Below are 21885 nucleotides of genomic sequence, written 5' to 3'. Positions count from 1 at the left end.
TCCTTTGTCTTTACCCTTATATCCTAATTTACTCACTGTCAATCATATAATCATCATACATTATACAATAACGCTAAACAGTTCGCCATGCGCGCATGTGCGCGCTTCATACACTAGTGATACACAAGCCAAGGTCAGGCAACTAATCCATGAAGAAGGGCAAGGACCAGCACTCACCCAGAATGGCCGGACATCAAGACTTCACCCAACCTGACGGGTTTGAGATTTTGTTCAAACCCGTACCCATCGGGTTAACGAGTACCCATGGTTACCCGCGGGTTTCATCTCCAATATACTTGTTCTTCTCATAATCAATAAGTATCGTAATGATTAATGATATCATGATCCAAAATCTATGTAATGAACAACGAGTTCATGATTTGGTATAAAAGTTATTAGTAGAGAGAATGAAATACAAATAATTTGTATAATTAAGTGACCTTGTACTAAGTTATTCATCCACCACATATATAACGCTAGTAAAAACTATAATATCAAGCAAGCAACACTCTCACCGACTACTAATACATTCACCAATTGATAAAAATTATGAAGTAAATAAGGAATAACAAGTTTGTTATTTGTTTATAAAATAAAATGATAATATGCACTAGGTTTGGTCGGTTTTAAAAAACCCACAGGTTCACGGGTTTGGATACTATAGGAACAAACCCGTACCCATAAACCCGCTACGTATAGATTTATGCTCATTAACAAACCCATGGGTATGAAAATTGATCTAAACCCGTACCCTAATGGGGTAAAAACCTATCGGATTTCGGGTACCCATTGCATCTCTAAGAAGACAAGTAAACCGATACCGAGCCAAGCTCAGCGGGATGAAATTTCTGCATAATACAAGTTCTGCACAAAAACATGGTCGATCGGTGATCACCTTACATCACGCCATCTCAGCAGTTGTGCGCCTGTGCCGCAAGACAGCAGCATCAAGGTCTCCATGTACCGTACAACAAAAGCTTAAACTATGTACAAGGTAGTCCTTTGTTTTCCTAACATATTGCAAGTCGGAAACATCTGAGAATACATATAAAATCTGGTACTCATTCCACAATAGTAGCTTATGAACTGTAATTATCTGGTAAAAAGAAGGCCAAGCAAACGGCAATAAAAATGAACATATCGCTACCCTCTGCCTACATAAAGCGAGCAAACCAGTGAAAACCATTTCATCTCCCAAGTAAAGCCATGTAGCTGCCAGATGATACTCTGAAGGTGAAGGCAATCAAGCTTCAGGTCGCATAAGAAGCCGCAATTAGTTTGCAAGGAGCATGACTAAGAACCATTCCTGAACTCAGACTGAGTTGCTTGCCAAAGAGAGCTCATGTATTTCTGTAAGCATCCACTCTTCCCCGGTTTGGCCACCCTGAACTCAGACTGAGTTGCTTGCCAAAGAGAGCTCATGTATTTCTGTAAGCATCCACTCTTCCCCGGTTTGTCCACCATGAACTCAGACTGAGTTGTTTGCCAAAGAGAGCTCATGTATTTCTGTAAGCATCCACTCTTCCCCAGTTTGTCCACCAAGCACTATCGCTTTTGTTCCTCCAACAACACAGGTGCTGTGGCCCCAGGCGAATCGGGGAGGGTGCCCAGGAACACTCAAAATTCTCCAGGTCGGCTTTTCTTCAGTTGGATCCAACAGATAAAGCTGTGATGCTGAGTGAAGACCTGCCACTGAGCCACCAAATATCAAAATTCTTCCACCTGGCAGGCTCACACCAACATGATCGAGGCGAGGAGGTGGACCTGCGCCAGCTGGATTTCCAGCCCCAGGCATTCCACTACCAGTGAGGCATCGCCAGCAAGGTTCTTCTTCACTTAAGTCCATTGTGTACACATCACTAGACCTGAGCCGCAGAGGGCCGCTCTTAGCAAGACCACCAAACATCAGGATCTTCCTACCATCATAGACAGACATTGAGTGCCCCAGCCTAGAAGGCGGTTTCCAGGATGCAGGAACCTCTCTCCAAACTGGCCTATCCATGGTTACATCAAGAAGATATGTGTCACTGAGAAGTACACCTGAATCGGCACAGCCACCAGAAACTACTAACTTCGTCCCATCCAAAGTGCAGGAGCTGTGCCATGAACGTGGAACTGGGGGTGCAACTCCAGGTATCTCACGCCAGGTTGGTTGTTTTGCATCCAAATCCAACATGAATACATCATTAAGCAGACCCTGCCTTCCACATCCACCAAAAACAACCAACCAAGAGCCATTTAAGCATGACAGAGTATGGCCCCAGCGACCTGGAGGAGCTGCACTCACATTTATATGCCTCCACTCTGGATTGCTAGCGTTTAAATCCAATACAAACGTGTCATTCATCGGCTGCATGTTAACACCTTCCCCACCAAATAGAACAACACGGTTCCCTACGGCACAGGCACTGAAATTGCATCGAGATGGCTCCACTGCACCCCCAACTGTCAATTTCCTCCAGGCAACAGCTTCCAGGGTGGTCAGTTCTCTTGCCAGACGTCCCCAGCCCAACCTTCTTGCAGCGGGCACCGTCTCAAGAGCTCGAGTAGTTTCACTACCCCAAGCATTCTGGCAAACCATTCTCCAGAGATCTTCATTTCTTGTCAAATGATACAAGCACCTGCACACGGAGCTCACAGATGCTATATCTCTTGGTGTCAACCTTGACAGTATACTTTGGCAAAGCACTTCATCCGTTAACTGGAAGAGGCTAGAATATTCCCGGCAGAAATTGCTGTGCTCTGGCCCCGCAGAAATGGGTCGAAATGAGTTATCTGGAGCAAACCGTGTTGACCTCACTGGTTCCTTTGTCATTGGACAGGGCAATGGTCCCAAATCAACATTAGCATCAGTGAAGAACTGGATGCCCATATAATGGGTTATAGTTTCATCATCTCCATATATAGGGGTCAGATGCAACCTGTTCATCAGTGGCGATCCATCTTTTCTGAAATTTAATAAATCGCCACGGAACTCAATGCTGTTGTTTATGCATCTTTGAATCTCTGAAACCACTGCAGCATTAACTAGGGGATGTCTCCTTCGAGCAAATGGCCCTCTACACTGCAGGAATCGACTGAAAGAGATAATAAACAGCACAGTAAATTGAGTAATAAATAAATTACATAGCTTATATTGTATTATTGTGGCATAATTTAAGAAAGGGAACATATTCTATGCACATGACCCATCCGTGTATATATGCACATATTAAATCTAGACCCTTCGTCCAACAATCAATGGCTGGTATATTTACAGAAAAACCCTTTGGCACTCCACTCCCCCACACTCAGGTGCAAGTTCAGCCGCTGATTATTAGATGAAGGGTCCAGATTTAATATGTGCATATGTGCACGGATGAGTTGTGTGCATAGGATACGTTCCCTTCAGAAAAATTATGAAACAAACATAGATGATAGATGCATGCAGACAGGATCTGCCAACCACAAAAACCAAAGTACCATGCAACATACGCCATAAGCACTGTCAATAGAACTAAGGTTGTCTGGCACCCTATGTTGGCTTGCATTGCTTGTAAGGTTGGACCCAGCCATTCTGAGCCCTTTGTGCTTAGTGGCATTGGTAGGGGTTTGTATTTGGTGGTACTTCTAAAACTAAGAACTCTATTAACTTTAACTGTGGTGGAAAAAGAACTTTAGCCCATGACAATACCTACAGCAAATATCAACTGTTCCATCATTAATTACTAAATTGTTCCAGCAAACTACACAGATAAAGACTGACTAAACATATAAAAAAACTCGGCCAGGGAGGGAAAGACAACCCTCCTTGTGTTATATTAAGAAGAAACCGATACATGGTCCCGGGCTCTCGGCCGAGAAAACCCCTGAACCCTAGCCCCCCATCACTAACGGGCTGAGTCAACTGCCCACTCTGCAACGGCCCAGCCGGAGGGTGACGCGCAGAATATCGATCCCCAAGAGCGAGCGGGGCATAACGAGTGGATTTTTTTAATCAAGCCCGAAATTCGCCCCCGAGGGGGATCGAATCCGGGACCTGGAGGTGCTACTCGGAAGCATTAACTATTACGCTAGAGGCCCTTTCACCGACTGACTAAACATAAACCCTCGACTAATCAGATCCGTCATTTTCTTTTCCTAGAAATAAATCTATTGATTCACATCTGAAGTGCTAACTTACCTTAGATATTTCTCTCTCGAAACAATATTGAAGAACATGACCTCAAAACAGCAATATCATGCCAGCTAAAGCCAAGCATATGGTTTTCTTTGTAATCAGTAGTATGGTATCATGCCAAGCAATCCTAAAATAGTAGAATGAAATCGTTGTAATGGAGAAGTATCAAAGATAACTCACATGCTTGAAAAATATATGGTTATGTAATTCTACTCTAGAATAAATAGACTTGATTTTAATCTAGAGTAAAAAGAATCAGAACATGATTCTAATAATAGATCAATTAAGCAAACTCTGCAGTCTGCACAATCAGATGCCTGATTCTAAGCAAAGCCAATCCTTGCAACTAAAAAAAGGATGCCACTCCATTTTTCTGAAGGAAGAGTATTCCAACAGCTAAACTGAGAACCTCCCAGTCTAAGCTCACTTGTAATACTCAAAATCAGAACAACATGAACAGATACTTAAAACCTAGGAGTATTAGCTAACAAAGAACTATCGACTCTACGTGGCAGAGACGAGTCCTTGAAACCAATTGGTATTAGTGTGTAACAAATTGAATGGAAAGCATATGGGATAAAATAGCAGGCAACCAGTTCATGCCAAACACCTCCTGGACGCGGTAACCTGTGGCTTCCTCGAAGCTGCAGTTGACTTAGATGATGGGCCAGTCAGGCTCGAGTGCATCAACGACGACCACCTCGCACCACCTCGCACGGCCTAGGCATGCACATGCCTTCAATGCAGAAGTGGTGGGTTCAGGCTTGGGTGGAAGGATGCCTTGCTGTCTCAGGGAGTGAGACGATGCTGACAAGTGGGCAGTATTCGTCAACCTACTCCCTGTTTGCTGGAAGAATCTGATGCGGGGATCTACACCGTTGGGTACATGGACTGGCTGAGATGCGATTAAGTCTGTCTAGTTGCTTGTTGCCTGTAGTATTTACTCGTGCTCGTGCAGCATACATACCAGCTGAGCTACTTGGAGAGCTGTGATTTCATCACAAACAGGTTTTATACCATCTAAATGAACAACAGTAGAGAGGATGCCCAAAGTAGCAAAAGGATGTCACTACTTTCCATTTTGCTGAAAGTGCATGTCTTGTTACAGAAAAAACAAAACCGTATCATTCTAACAGCAATTCTAATACTCAAATGGAAAGAACAAAATTGCAAAAACAGGAACCCATGGCAAAAAAAAGGAATAGTCCGCTTTCACTGAAATGGATGCCACCTGCACCTAACAATAGAAAAATGGATCTCACTTCATATTTCAGTCTGCTCACTTCTAACACAAACAGTGCTAGCGGGGAAGGCTTTTCTACTAGCTAAAGTAACAGTAAATCCAAACAACTACCATTCTAACCACATTTCTAATAGTCAAAATCGCCAAAACAGGAACCCATGACAAAACAGGAAAAAAAAAGCAATACTATATTTTTGCTGAAATGGATGCCACTGCACCTAATAGTAACAAATGGAATCAACTAACTATTTCGCTGGAAGGAAGAGACTTATAAAAACTAAATCAAAAACCTTCCAGTATAAACTCCCTTCTAATACACAAAAAGAATTATAACATCTAAATTAAGAACATTCCAGTTACTACTTTCCAGTTCAGTAGTTCACTCAAAGTGGAGTGTTCCAATAGCAAACCAAACACCTTCCCATACTTAAAATTACGAAAACAGAAACCCATGACAAAACAAACAGAAAAGCAATACTATGTTTTGCTCGATTCTATGTGGCAGCAATCGTTGCACGTAAAAGTAGCAAAAGGATGCCACTTGCTATTTTGCTGAAAGGAAGAATACCTCAACACCTCAGCTGAGCACCTCCCATTCTAAGCTCACCTCTAACACTCAAAATCACGACAAAGGATGCTTGCAGTGTAGCTAACAAAAGAAATAACTGTAAGCTCTGCTCTAAGTGGCACATACCCACCTTGCAGCCAAATCCAATTGCTGTGTAACAAATTGAGAGCAAAGGGCACGAGATGAGGTAGCAATGCCAATTCTCCTGCTAAATACCTATTATTCTAACCACATTTCCAGTACCCGATCACCAAAACGGGAACCATGACAAAACAAACAAAAAAAAAAGTAACACTGCGTTTTGTACTATTCTGTGTGGTAGCAACCCTTGCACCTAACAATAGCAAGAGGATGCCACTTGCTATTTCACAGAAAGGAAGTGTACTCTAACAGCTAAAATTAGCACCTACCAGTCTAAGCTCGTTACTGTAAGAAACAAAATCATGACCGCGGATGCTTACAACATATAGCTAACAAAAAGAAGTAACGGTAATATTTGTACGATTCTAAGTGGCACAGAGCAGTCCTTGCAACCAGATGAAACTGGCTGCGTGACGAATGTGAAATGGAAGCATATATGGAATAAGGTGGTACAGACCAGTTCCTGCCAAGAAACTCCTCGGCGCGGTAGCCCGTAGCCTCCTCGAAGCCGCGGTTGGCGTAGATGATGGGACAGTCGGGCTCGAGCGCGTCGGTGACGACGAGCCCGCACGGACCTGACGCGCGCAGCATGCCTTCAATCGCGAGCGTGAACATCCCACCGGCGTCGCCACCTCCTCCCTCGCCTCCCCGCTCCTCCTCCTCCTCCTCCTGCTCCTGCTCCTCTTCCTGCTCGTCGACGCCGACGCTGCCGGCGCCGTCGGACTCGCTGTCCCACTCCATGGCGTTGCCGCCGAGGACGGAACCCTAGCTCTGGATCCGGGCTCCCCACCGGGACGCGGTCAGCCCATGGATACCACGAGCGCGAGGGCCTAGGGTTTGGTTGCCCTGCCCTGGCTCTGGATTGGGTTAGGCGCGGAGGCGGAGGCGGAGGCGGAGGCAACCGCGAGCGGAATGGGCGGAGGTCGTTAGTTGGGGCTTGGATTGGAATTGGGAGGAAGCCTCGCTGTTTCGGCAAAGACAAGGGAACAGTGCCCATCAACCGCCTCAGCGGTGTATCCGAAGGGTACGTGGACGGCTGGGATGGGATCAAGCTCGTCTGGTTGCTCGCTGTTGCGGATGCTGGCATGCTGCCCGTAGCATTCGGACGTCACTCGTCAGTCGTCACTCTACTGTACAAATCAACAGATCTGATTCACAATCTATATCCGAGACCGAGTAATTAAATATCAGACGACTCATATATTTAAACTTAGATACTTAACATGCCACACAACTCAATAATATTTATATATAATATAAATTTGAAAAGAAACTATAGAAACAAATATAAAACGAGTAATATACATTCGTATCTACATTCCTAAACATAGGTGAAGGTGAACTCCTGTAGATAGGGGCCAGCAGGCCCAAGCCCCAAGCTCAATTTGCGCGCGATTGACACCGGGGGCGTGCAATCGTGCATGCATGCAAACGATGGGCCTGGCCCACGTTTGCCCCGCTGTCGCCCGCCCGAAACGGCCGATGGCCTGGCCCCGACGTGCACAGCCCAGAAGTGGATTTTGCATCCCTAGCCCGCCCGCCCCGGCCCCGGCCCCGGCGCCGGCTCCCGCGACCACGACAAACCGCTCGTTTCCAAACCAACCCGCGACGCCCGTCCGCGGTCCGTCTCCATGGCGCGGGGCGGCCCTGACTCCGCGCCGCCGTCGCGTCCTCGTCCTCCCTCCCGCACATCGGCCACCTCCACGGCCTCCTCGTCCGCCTCCACCTCCCGTCGCCGTCAGCCCCGTTCCTCCTCTCCAGCCTGCTCCACCGACTCGCCGCGCTCCCGCTCCCGCCCGCCCGCGCGCACGCCGCTACGCCGTCGCCGTATTCTTCTCTCCTCGCCGCCGCGCTGCTCCGCTTCGCGCACCTCACTCAGCCGCGCCTGGAGACCGTCCGCCTCTTCACCTGCGTCCGCCACGGCCGGTGTCGCTCCTCCGATAAGCATCGGTTTGTTGAGAACTCGTTGATCGGTGCGTACGTCGCGTGCGGCGATGTTGGTGCCGCGGGTAAGGTGTTTCACGAAATGACGGTGAAGGATGTCATTTCGTGTACAAGCATTGTGGCAGCGTATTCTAGGAGCCGTGATATGGGTTCAGCTGAGGAGGTGTGTGCGCTCTGGTGAAGGATATGGTGGCGTGGACGGCAATGGTGACGGCGTATGCACAGAATGCCATGCCAGTGAAGGCACTGGAGCCATTTGAGCAGATGGAGGTGGCCGGCATGCCCATTGATGAAGCTTCACTCACCGGTGCAATCTGCTCAGCTCGGTGCGGTGAGGCGAGACGCCTGGGTTCAGGGAATTGTAGAATGGAATGGTCTTGGGAGGAATGCAGTTGTCGGGTCGGGTTCTTTGCTGGTGATAATACACACCCATGGATGCATGAAATATAGAATAAGATTATTGGAGCTACGGGCAAAATTGAATCTTGCAAGTTATGTGCCAGTCCTTAGTTCAGTTGTTTATAACGTAAGTGAGGAAGAGAAAGAAAGGTTGTCAATGGGTCATAGTGAGAAGCTTGCTCTGTCATTTGGATTTGCTCAAACTCGAGTCTAGATCCTCAATTAGGATAGTAAAGAATCTAAGGATATGTGAGGACTGCCATTTGTTTATAAGATTGGTGTCAAAAGTTGGGCCCATCGAGATTATAGACAGGGACAACTTGAGATCCCATCATTTCGAAGATGGAGAATGCTCATGCAGTGGATTCTGGTGAATGCATGATATGGATTTTGTTAAAAAAATAAACATGGGTGAATAAACCATTAAGGGCCCGTTCGTTTACTCCAGAACCGTTCCACGACAACCATTCCGGTTGGAATGATAAGTTTATTTGTACTAGTATTGATTAGTTGGAATAGTTCCTAGCCACAATCCGAGCTAACCGAACAAGGCCTAAACCTTCACCGACAACAGTTCCTTGTCCGGCTTATTTATCTGACTTGGTTTCCAATATAGGAAGGTCAACTCTGAACAGCAGAGCAAAGCTTAGAACACTGCTTATGAATTCAAAGCAATTGAGTGATGGCAATCTTTGTTTGCAATGAAGAGCTAAACATCTGGTGACAGATCTATTCGGTAATGCATGGGTAATGAGGAAGTCAGTGTTTGATTGCAAAAGTGGACACACTGATTTGAAAAAATATATATATACTTAAAAGCATGGACCATGGAGTGCCCACAGTACAAATGCAAATTGCAAAACATCAATCATGATGGGTAATTGAAAAACACTAAGTATACTGCTGAATGTGACTATATAATTATTGGTGTATGAGAACTGAAAGGGATTGTTTGGTTCTTTCAAATTCAATACTTACCTAATGTTTTTTCTTATCACTTTTGCTCTGAAACTCAAAATTATGCACAAGGCAAGCAAGACCTGAATTGTTACCAATCCTTTACTTGCCATAACATTAGTGCAGTCCTATCCTACCCATAGCAAGCATTGGGACCTTTGAGGTTCTACATTTTTGGCATACTAAAGAATTCTGATTGAAATCTGGTGGAAGCCTTTCTGGGCTTTGTTTCTGTTTTTGGCCAAGGCGCCCGCCATAGGAGCTAGAAGTGTATTTTTCTTGAGACCTGTATTTCCACAAATCCACATGCCATTTTTAATGGAGGCTTCAGCTTTCTCAGCATATGAAACTCTAGTGTGCTGTGTTTTGCTTCTCCTGCCCCCAAACTGAATGATCAGATATTTACTAGCTTGCTCTCATCGATGCTGGCCAGAAGGGTTTCTTTCCCTGCTTCCTGAGAATAGCCAGCGCGGTGTTTCTGGTGAATGTGAGCTGGGGCCGATGCTCAGTTTGAGGTCAAGATCACTCTCTACAGCGGCGCTCCAGCTTTCATCTTCAACTGATTTATGGTTCTCCCCGTGAAACCTTTCTTTGGCTGCTGAGTTTTCTTCACCGAAGAGGCTGAGGCAGTTCACCGGCTTGCATTCATGGAGACTCAAATCTTCTTGTACTTGCTGCGGAGCTGGGTATTGTGCATTACCAAGGAGAGCAGATTGGTTTGTCCCTGAGGTAGAAGGACTGCACTTGAGGTTCGACCTTGATCCCTGCACCACTTCATGAGTTCCTTCTGCTCTCGGTTGATACCTATGGCTATCGCATTCAGCCATCAATGTTTTTTGTACATGGTACAAACGATGCAGCTCATGCACCTGATGCAAAGAAGCAGTATCAGTATCAGATGCAAAAGTTCTTGTTGCATGGATGACAAGACAACTTAGGTCTGACTAACAACTGGTCGTCAACTTATCACTAGAAAGATGGAGGTATTACGCAGCTAAGTAGTAGTGTGCTACAATATATTACAGAACTGGAGCAGTCTGTTAGCTTCTCGTCGTCTATGTGTGCAAATATACCTCACAAATTATGGTGCTGCTTGCTACGTACCTGCTGCCTGAAGACCTTATCATGCTCCACGATTGTTCTCCGAATCGAGTCCTTGCTGTCCTGTTTGCACTGCTCGTCCATTGGGTCTTCCCAGGTGCGTAAAAGCTCTTGCTCACCAGCTTCCAGCAACAATTCGGTTGTTTTCTGGGTATTACCTCTACCTTCTATATATCTCGTGACGGTTATCCCCTTTGTCTCCAACAGGGTGGAGAGGATTCTGTGAACACGAAGCAAATCAACAGCCATACCTGAAACATCCAGTCTGAAAGGTCAGTAACTTGTTTACGGCTGTAGCTTGAGTCGATCACAAGCGAATGATGGGTACTGATGAGCTAACAGTGAACCAAGAACCAAACAAAGAGAAACCAGAGATCTACTCACCTGCATCCCTGGTTATCATGGTCCAGCCGCTGCTTATCTCGCATTTTCCCTCTTCTTTGGTTACAGGTCATAGCCCCCGGGCAGTGCCCATACGTCGCAGGGACGCAGAACGGGAGGAAGCTCGCGCGGCTCTATCCTCAGAACCCATTACTCATCTCAGAGCCCAGCTGTGGGAGAGTTCCGAGCAAGATACTTCGTCGCTCTATCTCTCGTCCTTCCTTGCGCTTATGAAGCCAACAGCCAACAGCAAACAAGAGACGCCGAGCAGAAGTGAAGAAAAAAAGCTAGTGATGATGCGATGGTCGGCAGGCTTGAAGGGTAAGCAGCAGGGTACAGCGAGGGCGGCAACGCAGAAGGATGAGGAGCTGTGGAGATCGTTTAGTTAGCGGGAGGCACGCTGCGCGTCGATATTTGTTTATCGAGCTCGAGGAAAGATCAGGGAAAGTGCAGCCAGCGGGCCAATCGGAGAGCCAAATCTGGTTGGGTTAATGAAACAAGAAGCCGGCCTAAAGAACATGTGAAGCAGATATGCCACGCAGGTTTTGCCGGGATTAAAGATATCAGGGGGGGTTTTTGTACTTGGTAGACATCTGATAGATAGATGAGCTAGGCCAGGCCAGTACATGCTTGTAGTTTGCAGTAGAGATCTGAAGATACCAGGGGGCCCCACAGCCACGAGTTATCTATCAATCCTAGGCTCTGTCCATCACTCCATCCTCACTACTACAGTCCCCAACTGTGGGATCAGCATCAGAAAAGTAAGTTGCCGTTTAGGCTTCCATGTGCGTTGCAGATCGCTTACTTTGTGTGCGTGTTTAGCCTGGGGGGCACTTGGACATGTTGCTCTGCTGCATGCTCTCCGTCACTGCCCCTTGCCTTCCCAGTATTCTTGGACGGCTGGATCTCAAAACCATGATCTTGTTTAATTCGTCCATACCCACCGACACAGGTACTAAACTAAAAAACAACCCCCTCTTTCTGATTCAAATCACGCTTGAGTTGCTTAGTTGACTTAGTGCTGCACACCAGGCTCAGGCTGCACACCATGAAACGGCTCTGTTCTACTTGACTCCTCAACCAAACACTACCCTAAACGTTCACCGGGTTTGACTGCGTTCGAGTTCCTGGGCGCCCTTGATCAAATACTTCCCCCTGCCTAGTACCCCATCCCATCCCAGTCTCGCCACCCACACCCACACGTAGGGTCCAAAATGGAACCTTAAAATATCGTCTCGGCCCGTGTTACACATTAGATCTGATCCGTTTTTGAATTTACTGAAAAATCCGAAAATAGAGTGGGAATAGAAGAGGGTATATCCCTTCCGTTTTTGCGGGATCTTGTTTTTTTTTCCTCCAAGTTGAACCTGTATTTATTCTGTAATTTAGAAATCCAAGATCGGACCAATATGCATTAGTGTGTTAGCTAAAGCCTCGTATCATCCGTAGACGATAAATTACAGCGCAAGAGATTATTCTAACCACCGGCCCTCTTAATGACAAGTGGTCTAAAGGCTCAAACAACATCGGTTATATATATATATATATAGTATTTAGAGCCCTGGGCTCTCTCTAACTACAGGAAGCCCCGACCAGACACCGACCAGGTGCTCTGACCGGCGCGCACGCTTTACTGGTTTACTGTAATACACTGTTACGTCAATTATAAATACGAGTTATGCTCCTTTTTGTTACCGTTTACACTCTTTTGGTGTGCGCACGTCTCGCGGCATCCGGGCCCACGAAAAGATCGTGTTCCCGCAATCTAGGCAGTTTACGTAATCCGGGCCCACGAATCAAGGAACTGAGCCGTCGTTTTCTCAGCACAGCTCTCCCGTAACTATCGCTCCCGCCGAACCCTAGCCAAATCCGCCGCCGTATGCTGCTTCTCCTCGGCGCCCGGCGAACCCTAGACTAACCGCCGCCGTCGCATTAAGATTCTCCCCCGCATTTCCCCCGCCGTCGCATTCTCCTTCACCCCCGCAGAGACCCGCCCTCGCCTTCTCCGCCGCACGCCCTCGCCTTCTCCGCCGCACACAGGCCGTGGCCTTGTTTTTCGTCTCCGGCAAGGGCCCCGGAATCGAGGAGGCGGTTGTGCCGCCCCTGCGTTCTCCTACTCGTCAGAGACCGAGACCTCGATCTTCTCCACCGCGGCGGCCGAACGCCGACTCCCCTACCCCGTCGCGAGGTCCGTCCCCAACGTCGAGTCCCCGACGCATTTGGCACAGCCCCGCGTCGCGTTGGGTTGTCCCCTGCACAGCTGTATCGGATTCAGCCGCCCTCCAGGCCCATCCACATTCCGGTAAGCCATCAACCTTTAACTCTTCCAATCTTAATCGTAGATAGAGTTCACATTATTATTTTGCCAATTGCTTGATTTATCAAATACCAATTCATTATAAATTTATAGTTAATTGGAGACACAAATGTATACTATGCAATCTATCACACCTTTATGCAGTTTACAATATTTTGTTTATGCTGATTTGTTGACAGAAGTATGATCCATACATCAATACATTATGCCATAAAACCTATTGCTGTTCAAATTGGGCTAGCTCACACGAAATAACCAGGTTATACATTAATTAGATGTCGCATATGAGCAGAATTTTTTTGATCAAGTTAGTCTCACAAGTTTATGCAATTTACAATATTGTGTTATGCTGATTTGTTGACAGAAGTATGATCCATACATCAATACATTATGCCATAAAACCTAATGCTGTTCAAATTGGGCCAGCTCAAACGAAATAACCAGGTTATACATTAATTGGATGTCGCATATGAGCAGATTTTTTTTATCAAGTTAGTCTCATAAGTTTATGCAATTTACAATATTGTGTTATGCTGCTTTGTTGATACATTTATGCAATGTATGGTCATGAACTGATCTGAATTGACTTTGTGCTTATCTTTTTTTTGATCCTTTACGTATTTTATGTATATGTGTTGTTTCATTTTGGTAGGAACATCAGTGATGAAGAACGTAGACCGACCACCTTCCAATCCAAAACGGATCATAATCCAGTCTACTCAGGAGTGCTTCAGCGTTGACATACCCCGTGCTCCGGCGGGGACTGTTAGACCTGAGACAAGGCGTGCTGCTGATGAGGATGATGACTTTATGCCATCATCCAAGAAGCGTAACTTGGACGACAGCCCTGGGAAAGTTTTGAAGAAGGTAGTCACTAAGCGGAGGAAAGCAGTGCCCCCACCCCGACAGGTTAGATATTTATGTCTATGGCAATATATCCTTTTTATGCGTGAAATCATGTTGTCTTGATGTCTGAGTTAAACATTGTGTTGCGATTATGCACATGTAAATGTTTACAATATTCATTTTATATATTTTCCCAGCAGAAGCTGAACGTCAGATGCAACCCCCAAGATGTGTTAGTAAGCATACAGATATTAAATGACAGACAGCAACAAGCAATTGCACGTAGGGGATTTTCTAGTATTCTTGATATGAGACTGGACGCACTCGGCAACAGATCACACTTAGCTTGGCTGATGGAAAAGCTCGACCCCAATGACATGACAATTCGAGCTGGCCCTGGAAAGGAGCTGAAAATAACAAAGGATACGGTGCACCTAATTTTGGGTTTACCGAATGCTGGGGGAGGAACTGCATTGGGCATCGATGAAGCTGTTGTTGCCAACAATTTGAGAGCTGAACTTGGGCTATCGAAAGAAGATTTTGGGGGTTACAGCTCTACAAGATCGTTTGAGGAAAGGTTCTGACGATGATTTAAGCATCAGATGCTTTTTCTTGATATTGTTCAATAGGTTGTTGTTCCCTACTGCCAGCTGGGGAATAACGAACCATGAGGTTCTTTTAACCGAGCAGATGGATCGTTTCCACCAGATTGACTGGTGCCAGCTTATTTTCAATGATTTATGCCAAGCTGCCAAGAAGTGGCATAACAGGAGCGTTACGAACGTTTCTACAACCATCTATGGATGTTCCATCGTTGTTCTTGTAAGCATATCCTTTTTTTGTCTGTTACATGTACCCATAATCTTGTATGCAAAATCCATATACACGTAGTTTATGCTTTTGTTATGTCTTATAATGACTCATGTTATGCCTTTTGCAGTTGTATTATTTGGATCATTTGCATGACTCAGCGGCACCCCTGAACAAACGTGGAACACCACGAATCAAATACTTTGATAGGAATATTATTCAAGCCCTGACAAGAGCTGACAAGGGCAAGATACGCAAAGGAGAAGAAGCATTTGGACATTGCTCGGTATTTTTTCTTATGTGTCAATCATTTTTTTTAGTTTTACTCCATATCTCACACATTTTTTTTAGTTCCGAAGCTCCTCAGAGACCTGCTACACAGATGTACCACCCGTTCATGCACAATTCAAGGCATGATTCTATTTATATATTTGTTTGTCATAGAATTTCAACATAATATCCAGTTATATGTTATACATTTACTTAATAATTTTCAATTTACAACAGCATAAGACCAGGACCAACGCTTTTGATGTTCCTCGTCCTGACCCATCTGGACAGCACTCAATTCACATCGAACTCCCGCTCATCAGGGATTTGATATCAAGCAAGCTTAATCAGCTTCCATCCCGCCACCGCATGGGTTTCATAGAGAAGCTGTCACATTTTGATGCGGAGGTTGGTAAGGCGTGTTCAGTTATTAAACAGACTCTTCAGCAGATTGTTGAGAAACAATTCAATCTATCTGATGTTTTTGGCGAGTTAATTGATGAGGTCCTCCGTGCCGAGGTGGGTGACAACGAAGATGCTTATGATGTGCAGAAAACCACATCAAAATCAGATGATATTCTTCCCCAGACAGCTGGTTAGTCTGTTTAATGTATTTACGTCAATATAAAAAAGTTATGCAATCATTTATCGATATGGTTTTGATGCCATTATTTTTAACAATGTTTTATTTGTTTACATGACACGTACAGAAGGATGTACGTGTCCGGCCCCCCCAACTGTACCCGATATGTCTACTCCAGTTTCTCAGCTGGATACGCAGTTTACAGACACACAGGTACATGAATTACTGTTAAGGCAACAGCATATTCGTGTACTATTAGAAAGTTGTCCCGATGAAGCTGATATTGATCTACTGGTTCATACAAATATAATGAAACAGAACAAAACACCTACAACCTCAGTGGTAATGTTTTTACAATCATTGTATTTTTTCATTCTAGGGTTGTATTAATCGTTTTATGTAAATAGCATATAACCATTACAATTCTTTCAGGGTAAACATGGTGACGGTGGCAAGAACATGCCGACCAATACAAACGTCACTCCTAAAGCAACACCACACATGGATCCTGACGCGCCGATATTTGATGCGACTCCGCAAATCAAGGTATGTCTAAACCCCCTCGTGTTTTTTCTATATTCTCATTAGCAGTTTACTAAATTTGTAATCCATTTATACCATCATTTGTTAGTCTACTGGCGGCGTACAACAAGTGGCAGAAACAGACTTGCCTGACAGTGGTCCATGCTTTGATCAGACTCCATCTGAACATGTCAGCTCAGTAATTTACATTTTCTTTGTAGTGTTCAACTTATCACAGATTTTGTACAGCCATGCTTCACAGTCTAAATAGGTTATGCATCTTACAAATCAGTGTTATGCCCATTTACATATACATATATGCTGAGTACATGTGCATGCAGTTTTTACATAACTGCTAGCTGCCTATGATAAATTACACATTCATTTATGCAGTTTGCAAGAATATTTCTTTCTCTTGATATGTATCAGTAATGGCAGCTCATTAATTTTATGCCAGTTTATGACACTTCATTCCACATACGTATATTCCACTTTATGTCAGCTCAGTTATTTTCATTTTCTTTATAGTTGTCAAAATTGTTCACAGAGTTTTATGTATATTTTCATATATATTTTTAGGTTTATGTTGAAACCGATCCAGCTACAAACACTCCACAGGTTGGCCAGGCTTCTCTTGATTCGGAGATGCAAACTGTGTTAGCTCTACGCGAATATTTGTGTGGTCTGCAATCTGACACCGGCAGGTACGAAATTCATACTTAATCTAAATTTGTTTATATGCTTGTAGATTTACGCCACCTTTCTAATTGATTTAAAAAATTCACCAGGACCATAATAGATTATGGTGAATATTCAGCGACATGTTCTGACATATATGAATCTTTTGCCGATGGGAAGTGTCTCGACAATGGATTCATGCAGTGTTTCATCCAATGTGTTATTCATGATGCAAAAAATCAGCAGACTTCCATGAGTTCGAACAGTTTGGTTCTTGATGTTAATGTTGGGGTAAACTATTGTAACTTACATACACCATTTTCATATACAAATTAGATCAACCCAAGTACACTCACTCCATTTATATTGTTTATTGCAGTCAATACTCAACTTTGAGGAACAGGAACGACACAGTCGCAATCCTCAACCTTTTGATGAATCTGTACTCCACACACTTCTAGACAATTCATTGCCTGAGACAGATGAGTTGGACCAATGCAAAGCGGTAACAATCGTATTTCATAATCCAAACACAATTCCTTTTAAATGTAACATATCACATTGTTATGCTTTTGTAAGTTACCCTATTAATTTTATGCTTTTTTTACACGGCCAGATCATGGTCCCCATGGTAAGCAGGGGGCATTGGACATTGTATGTTGTCAACAAGGTCAAGAAGTGCATTCATATTTTAGATTCCAACCCATATGGACCAACACTTGGTGGAACTACATGGAAGGACTATCATTTTGCACATTTGGGCTCAGGTGGCAGAAAGTTACCCTGGGCTAAGGTTATTATGAGCAGATTAAACAAAGCAATACAACATGTGCGGCCCAGTTCATGCTTTCCCAAGTTTGGTAACTTCACAATTGACTTGTGCCAAAATTGTCCTAACATGGTAGCTGGATCAAATGACTGTGGGTTTTATGTCATGGGTTACATTCTATTTTATCAATGCGACGAAGGATCTTTGCGGTCAGACATAGAAGCAGTACGTACAAATTTACCATTTAATTCTACAGTTGGCCCATGGCAACACATGGAACAGAGGTATAACTAACTCAGTGTTTTTGTATTGCAGGGCAACACCAGTGAGATACGGTCTCTTGCGCTGCATTACATCACATTCCACCCGAAGAACAAAGCATTATCGCTGCTCCAAGACATCCAAAGATTCAAGGTCTAAAGGATGTAGTTTAGTTTGGTCATGTAATATATTTTGTATACAATCGTTCCCTAAACTTCAGATCAGTCATGTGTGTATATTATGGCCAAAGTCCGTAGACGTTTCTTAGTTATGTCATTGACAACTTTGGGATCAGCTTTTTTCTAAACTGGCATGTTGTTCCAAACTGTGTTTGAAATGTAATGTCTGTTTCTTGCATTTGATTCTTCCAGGTTTCTGTACAATATTGTTATGTCAATAACCCCGAAGTATGCATGTTTCTTGACCGGATTTTACGATATAATTATTGAAAGGCTTATGCATGTTTGTACAGTCAGATTGCTGCATATGTACAGTCAGATTGCTGCATAAATGTACAGTCAGATTGCTGCATAACTGCATTACCTATCTGGACGTATGCATGTTCACGATATAATTATTGACCGTAGTATATGTACAGTCAGTTTGCTGCATAACTGTTAAAGCTTATGACAAATTACACAGACATTTATGCCAGTTTGCATTACACAACGCAGAGTCATTTTTTGTACAGTCATGGTTCACAGGCTTACCCTCTTATGCATTACACAACGCATAGTTACGCAGGTTTTCACATACATTTATGCTAAGTACATGTACAGTCAGACTGCTGCATTACTGTTAAAGCTTATGACAAACTACACATCCATTTATGCCAGTTTGCAAGTATATTTATGATTCTTTCTGGAAGTAGTCAAACGAACACAGGAATCACATTTACACAAGGAAATATTTGTATCTTATGGTCTTTTACTCTCTACCAGATGAATCATCATCTCCGACATCCACCGTTCGTTTTTTCGACGTTGATGTCTCATTCCATTGCGGGGCTGCAGCTATGAGTTTGTTCCTTGAACCAGGAGGCCGTCCTCGCTTACGTCCAGATAGGTTAGCCAATCGAACCCTATTATCCTCGACAGTTAAACACGTACGGCTGTTGTGACCATCAGCTATGCCACATTTCTGGCATTTCCTGCTCATCTTCTTAGCTCCTTTCGCACCCAATTTTAAAACTTGTTGCTCACTACTTTTGATTGTTCTTCCCTTAGGCTTGGCCTTATCTGGTCTTGTTAAGTTTACACCTTCCATATGAAATTCCAGTTTCTACAAAACAAAGATATCAAGTCAGATTTTACTTTCTCGTATGTCATCATATATTGTAGCAATGTTTTCACCTTTCTAGCTTCCACATCCATAGAACTATTCTCAACCAGCCGACTGTCAGTGTTATGTTCCAATGTTAATATCTGCATATTACATTGATCATCCTTAGTATTGCATTCATTTGTATTAGAGCCCATTAAAATTTCCTGTGAAATAAAACAAAGTCCAGTGAGGACACAAATTTTATAGTGCAGTATATGTAATACATTATAAAGATCTGTTCCATACCTCGTTCCCATCATCTAATCTGCGTAAGTTGTCTATAGCCATTTCCTCTGTTTCATACGCTTCGACCTATATCATCATTACAATCATGGATCATATTCGACAAGTAATTATGCAAAATTCATAACATCACGAGGTGTGTACCTGGATGTCATCGCAAACACTTGTGCCACAACTCTCACCAGTACCTATATCAGGCTCCACACGCATCAATAACCCTAATAATTCGTCCATCATCTCTAGGGCTTTATCATTCCCAGCTTTAGACATACTCGCATGGTGTACTACTTTCATTGCTTTTTTAAGCAACATCTTCTGTCTATATGATCCAGTTTCTCCATCTTTTCCTTTCAAATTCCTATCGTCTCTTGAAAAAGCCACATCTTGATGCGCGGAGTATGTGTATCGTTGCAAAATATACTCACTTGGGATCCTTTCAATTTGTAGATGCATGAAAGCGCGTACAAGATGAACACAAAATAGACCTATAATTGATTAAACATACATTATGTCATATATTAATCGTAAACAACTATGCTTTCGTAATAATTTATAATTTTTTATAGTATAACATACCTGTATGCTCCCAATGCTTGCACTCACATGAATACTTTCCGGCATCCACATCAGCCCTTATCTTGAATTGGTGTTGACCCCAAACAATTTTATTTGATCTTGTAGTATGTTTCACCACCCAATCATGTTCCTCACCCTCTGTATCACGGTCTATTTGGTATGCAGTTGCATATTTTACTGTCTCCTGAAACCTTGTCATCACAGCTCTAGTGTATGCCCTTGCTACTCTTATTTCAAACATATACAATGTAGTTGTATCCTTTTGACCCTGCAAATTACAAAATATAGTATTAATACTGTTTTGGTTTTAATAGCATAAAACATATGTTTATTAATTTTTTTCACTTACCATGCATCCTAGTGCCTCTTTGGCCTCTTTCATCTTCCTACTATGCAGTAGCTTCATCATTTGCTTTGCAAATTGATGAAGCGGTGTGTTTGCATCCACGTGGGCACTCTTCACCAACTTGTTCATGCTCTCGCTTCGTTGTGTAGAGACCATAAGACCACAATAATCTCCTTTGAAAAATGCAGGTACCCAATCTTTGCGTATGTCATATAATCTGGCAAGGGTGTTGTTCTCGTGTAGGTGGAAATCATCAAGCATCATTTGCCAGGCAGCCTCGAACTCCATTTCATTCAATGGATGATGTATTATAGATTGGAACCTTGTTTTGAAATCCATGTCCTCAAATCTTGCATATAATTCATTCAAGTGGGGCATATACCTGTTTTGCACATGCCACAAACACAATCGATGTATTGTGTTTGGGAATACTCTGCCAAGTGCAATTGGCATGGCAGGGTCTTGATCTGAAATTTATAAATTTACATAACATCATGCAAGACAATATGATATCATATAGTACATGACATAATAATTACGAGCCATTTTATTACAACATACCTGTCAGCATCACTCGTGGTCCGTCACATCCCATGCATGTTTTGAACGTATTGAATACCCACTCGAATGTATCAACTGTCTCGTCTCCTAGTAAAGCAAACCCAAATATTGTGCATTGTAGGTGGTGGTTCGAACCAACAAACATGCCTAATGGCTTATCATACATATTAGTCTTATGTGTAGTATCAAAAGTAACTGCATCACCAAAATCAATGTACTCGGCTTGCTGACTAGCATGGGACCAAAATATGCTTAAAATTTTCCCTTCTTTGTCCAGTTGAAAGTCTGAAAAAAACTGTGGATTATCTTTCTTGCATAATGAAAAAAAAGATAACAGTTTTGACACATCATTTGCATTTCTCTCCCTTTGCCATGCTTTTTTCCTGTCAAAAAATGTAATGATTATGCACTATATCTAACTCAACACATTACGATTGTTTATGTAATATAAAATACAATTATTGTCAATGCATAATACACTTACAGGTTACTCATGTCCTGCACGGTTATTGGAACGTTTTCTGGGCCACCATGCATTTCAGTAACAAAATCCATAATGCAATGTGGTGGAATCCTGCTTTCTTGCATTGCACTAAGGAACTCCATATATTCACGATCATGTGTTTTGTTGCATTGCAATTGCCCTTTTTCTGTATCTTTCTTCAAAAATTCATGATTATGCTCATAGTTTACCAGATCAATCCGAACAGAAATAACATTCTCTTTAGCATCATCGTAGATTTTTTTGAGTTTCATCCCAGCCTTGCACTGTGTTCGTTTCGAACATGTGTTACGTATCCTTGGATTTCCAGCTACCCTTTCAGCATTCTTTCCTTCCATTGAACAGTTCAACCATTTACTATTCTTCCGCTCCCTATATTTCTTCA

General features: G+C 43.4%; 4 protein-coding genes across 6 annotated transcripts; 1 reads left to right on the top strand and 3 right to left on the bottom strand.

Moving 5' to 3' along the window:
• Positions 1–810: 810 nt before the first annotated feature.
• On the bottom strand, positions 811–7155 carry LOC103629610 (adagio-like protein 1). Of its 2 annotated transcripts, XM_008650694.4 has the most exons (3): positions 6569–7091; positions 4163–4286; positions 811–3077 (listed from the first exon to the last, which is right to left on the bottom strand). In XM_008650694.4, exons 2-3 carry the CDS (start codon positions 4198–4200, stop codon positions 1469–1471), a joined length of 1647 nt encoding a protein of 548 aa, XP_008648916.1. In that variant the 5' UTR covers positions 4201–4286; positions 6569–7091; the 3' UTR covers positions 811–1468. The 2 variants fall into 2 exon arrangements, with proteins under 2 accessions (XP_008648916.1, XP_008648915.1); XM_008650693.3 differs by lacking the exon at positions 4163–4286 and having other exon boundaries at positions 6569–7155.
• Positions 7156–9337: 2182 nt separating this feature from the next.
• On the bottom strand, positions 9338–11334 carry LOC100273988 (uncharacterized). Its single transcript, NM_001148374.2, has 3 exons — positions 10897–11334; positions 10516–10763; positions 9338–10280 (listed from the first exon to the last, which is right to left on the bottom strand). The coding sequence occupies exons 1-3, from the start codon at positions 10913–10915 to the stop codon at positions 9828–9830; spliced, it is 720 nt and encodes a 239-aa protein (NP_001141846.1). The 5' UTR covers positions 10916–11334; the 3' UTR covers positions 9338–9827.
• Positions 11335–15851: 4517 nt separating this feature from the next.
• Positions 15852–18306, top strand: LOC103647298 (uncharacterized). Of its 2 annotated transcripts, XM_023300405.2 has the most exons (9): positions 15854–15932; positions 16038–16061; positions 16152–16265; positions 16351–16431; positions 16821–16945; positions 17030–17210; positions 17299–17424; positions 17536–17913; positions 18004–18306. In XM_023300405.2, the coding sequence occupies exons 1-9, from the start codon at positions 15885–15887 to the stop codon at positions 18106–18108; spliced, it is 1182 nt and encodes a 393-aa protein (XP_023156173.1). In that variant the 5' UTR covers positions 15854–15884; the 3' UTR covers positions 18109–18306. The 2 variants fall into 2 exon arrangements, with proteins under 2 accessions (XP_023156174.1, XP_023156173.1); XM_023300406.2 differs by lacking the exon at positions 16038–16061 and having other exon boundaries at positions 15852–15932.
• Positions 18307–18646: 340 nt separating this feature from the next.
• Positions 18647–21037, bottom strand: LOC103631218 (protein FAR1-RELATED SEQUENCE 5-like). Its single transcript, XM_020540008.1, has 7 exons — positions 20999–21037; positions 20441–20904; positions 20092–20359; positions 19660–20000; positions 19519–19584; positions 19302–19436; positions 18647–19230 (listed from the first exon to the last, which is right to left on the bottom strand). Exons 1-7 carry the CDS (start codon positions 21030–21032, stop codon positions 18877–18879), a joined length of 1662 nt encoding a protein of 553 aa, XP_020395597.1. The 5' UTR covers positions 21033–21037; the 3' UTR covers positions 18647–18876.
• Positions 21038–21885: the final 848 nt, after the last annotated feature.

Source organism: Zea mays, chromosome 6 (assembly GCF_902167145.1).
Source record: "Zea mays cultivar B73 chromosome 6, Zm-B73-REFERENCE-NAM-5.0, whole genome shotgun sequence".
NCBI classification, from domain to species: domain Eukaryota; kingdom Viridiplantae; phylum Streptophyta; class Magnoliopsida; order Poales; family Poaceae; genus Zea; species Zea mays.
Note: the sequence above shows the minus strand (reverse complement) of the source record. Positions and strands in the feature narration are given on the sequence as shown.

Coding starts and splice junctions, on each gene's coding strand:
- LOC100273988 (NM_001148374.2), bottom strand. Junction 10,281..10,515: donor ATAAGGTCTTCAGGCAGCAG/GTACGTAGCAAG, acceptor TCTTTGCATCAG/GTGCATGAGCTGCATCGTTT.
- LOC103629610 (XM_008650693.3), bottom strand. CDS start 6,852: ATGGAGTGGGACAGCGAGTCCGACGGCGCCGGCAGCGTCGGCGTCGAC. Junction 3,078..6,568: donor GAGTTTCTTGGCAGGAACTG/GTCTGTACCACC, acceptor TATCTCTTTCAG/TCGATTCCTGCAGTGTAGAG.
- LOC103631218 (XM_020540008.1), bottom strand. CDS start 21,032: ATGGGATGTGACGGACCACGAGTGATGCTGACAG. Junction 20,360..20,440: donor AAGAGGCACTAGGATGCATG/GTAAGTGAAAAA, acceptor TGTAATTTGCAG/GGTCAAAAGGATACAACTAC. Junction 19,585..19,659: donor GTGTTTGCGATGACATCCAG/GTACACACCTCG, acceptor ATGATGATATAG/GTCGAAGCGTATGAAACAGA.
- LOC103647298 (XM_023300405.2), top strand. CDS start 15,885: ATGTCTACTCCAGTTTCTCAGCTGGATACGCAGTTTACAGACACACAG. Junction 16,432..16,820: donor ATCAGACTCCATCTGAACAT/GTCAGCTCAGTA, acceptor ATATATTTTTAG/GTTTATGTTGAAACCGATCC. Junction 17,425..17,535: donor AGTTGGACCAATGCAAAGCG/GTAACAATCGTA, acceptor TTACACGGCCAG/ATCATGGTCCCCATGGTAAG.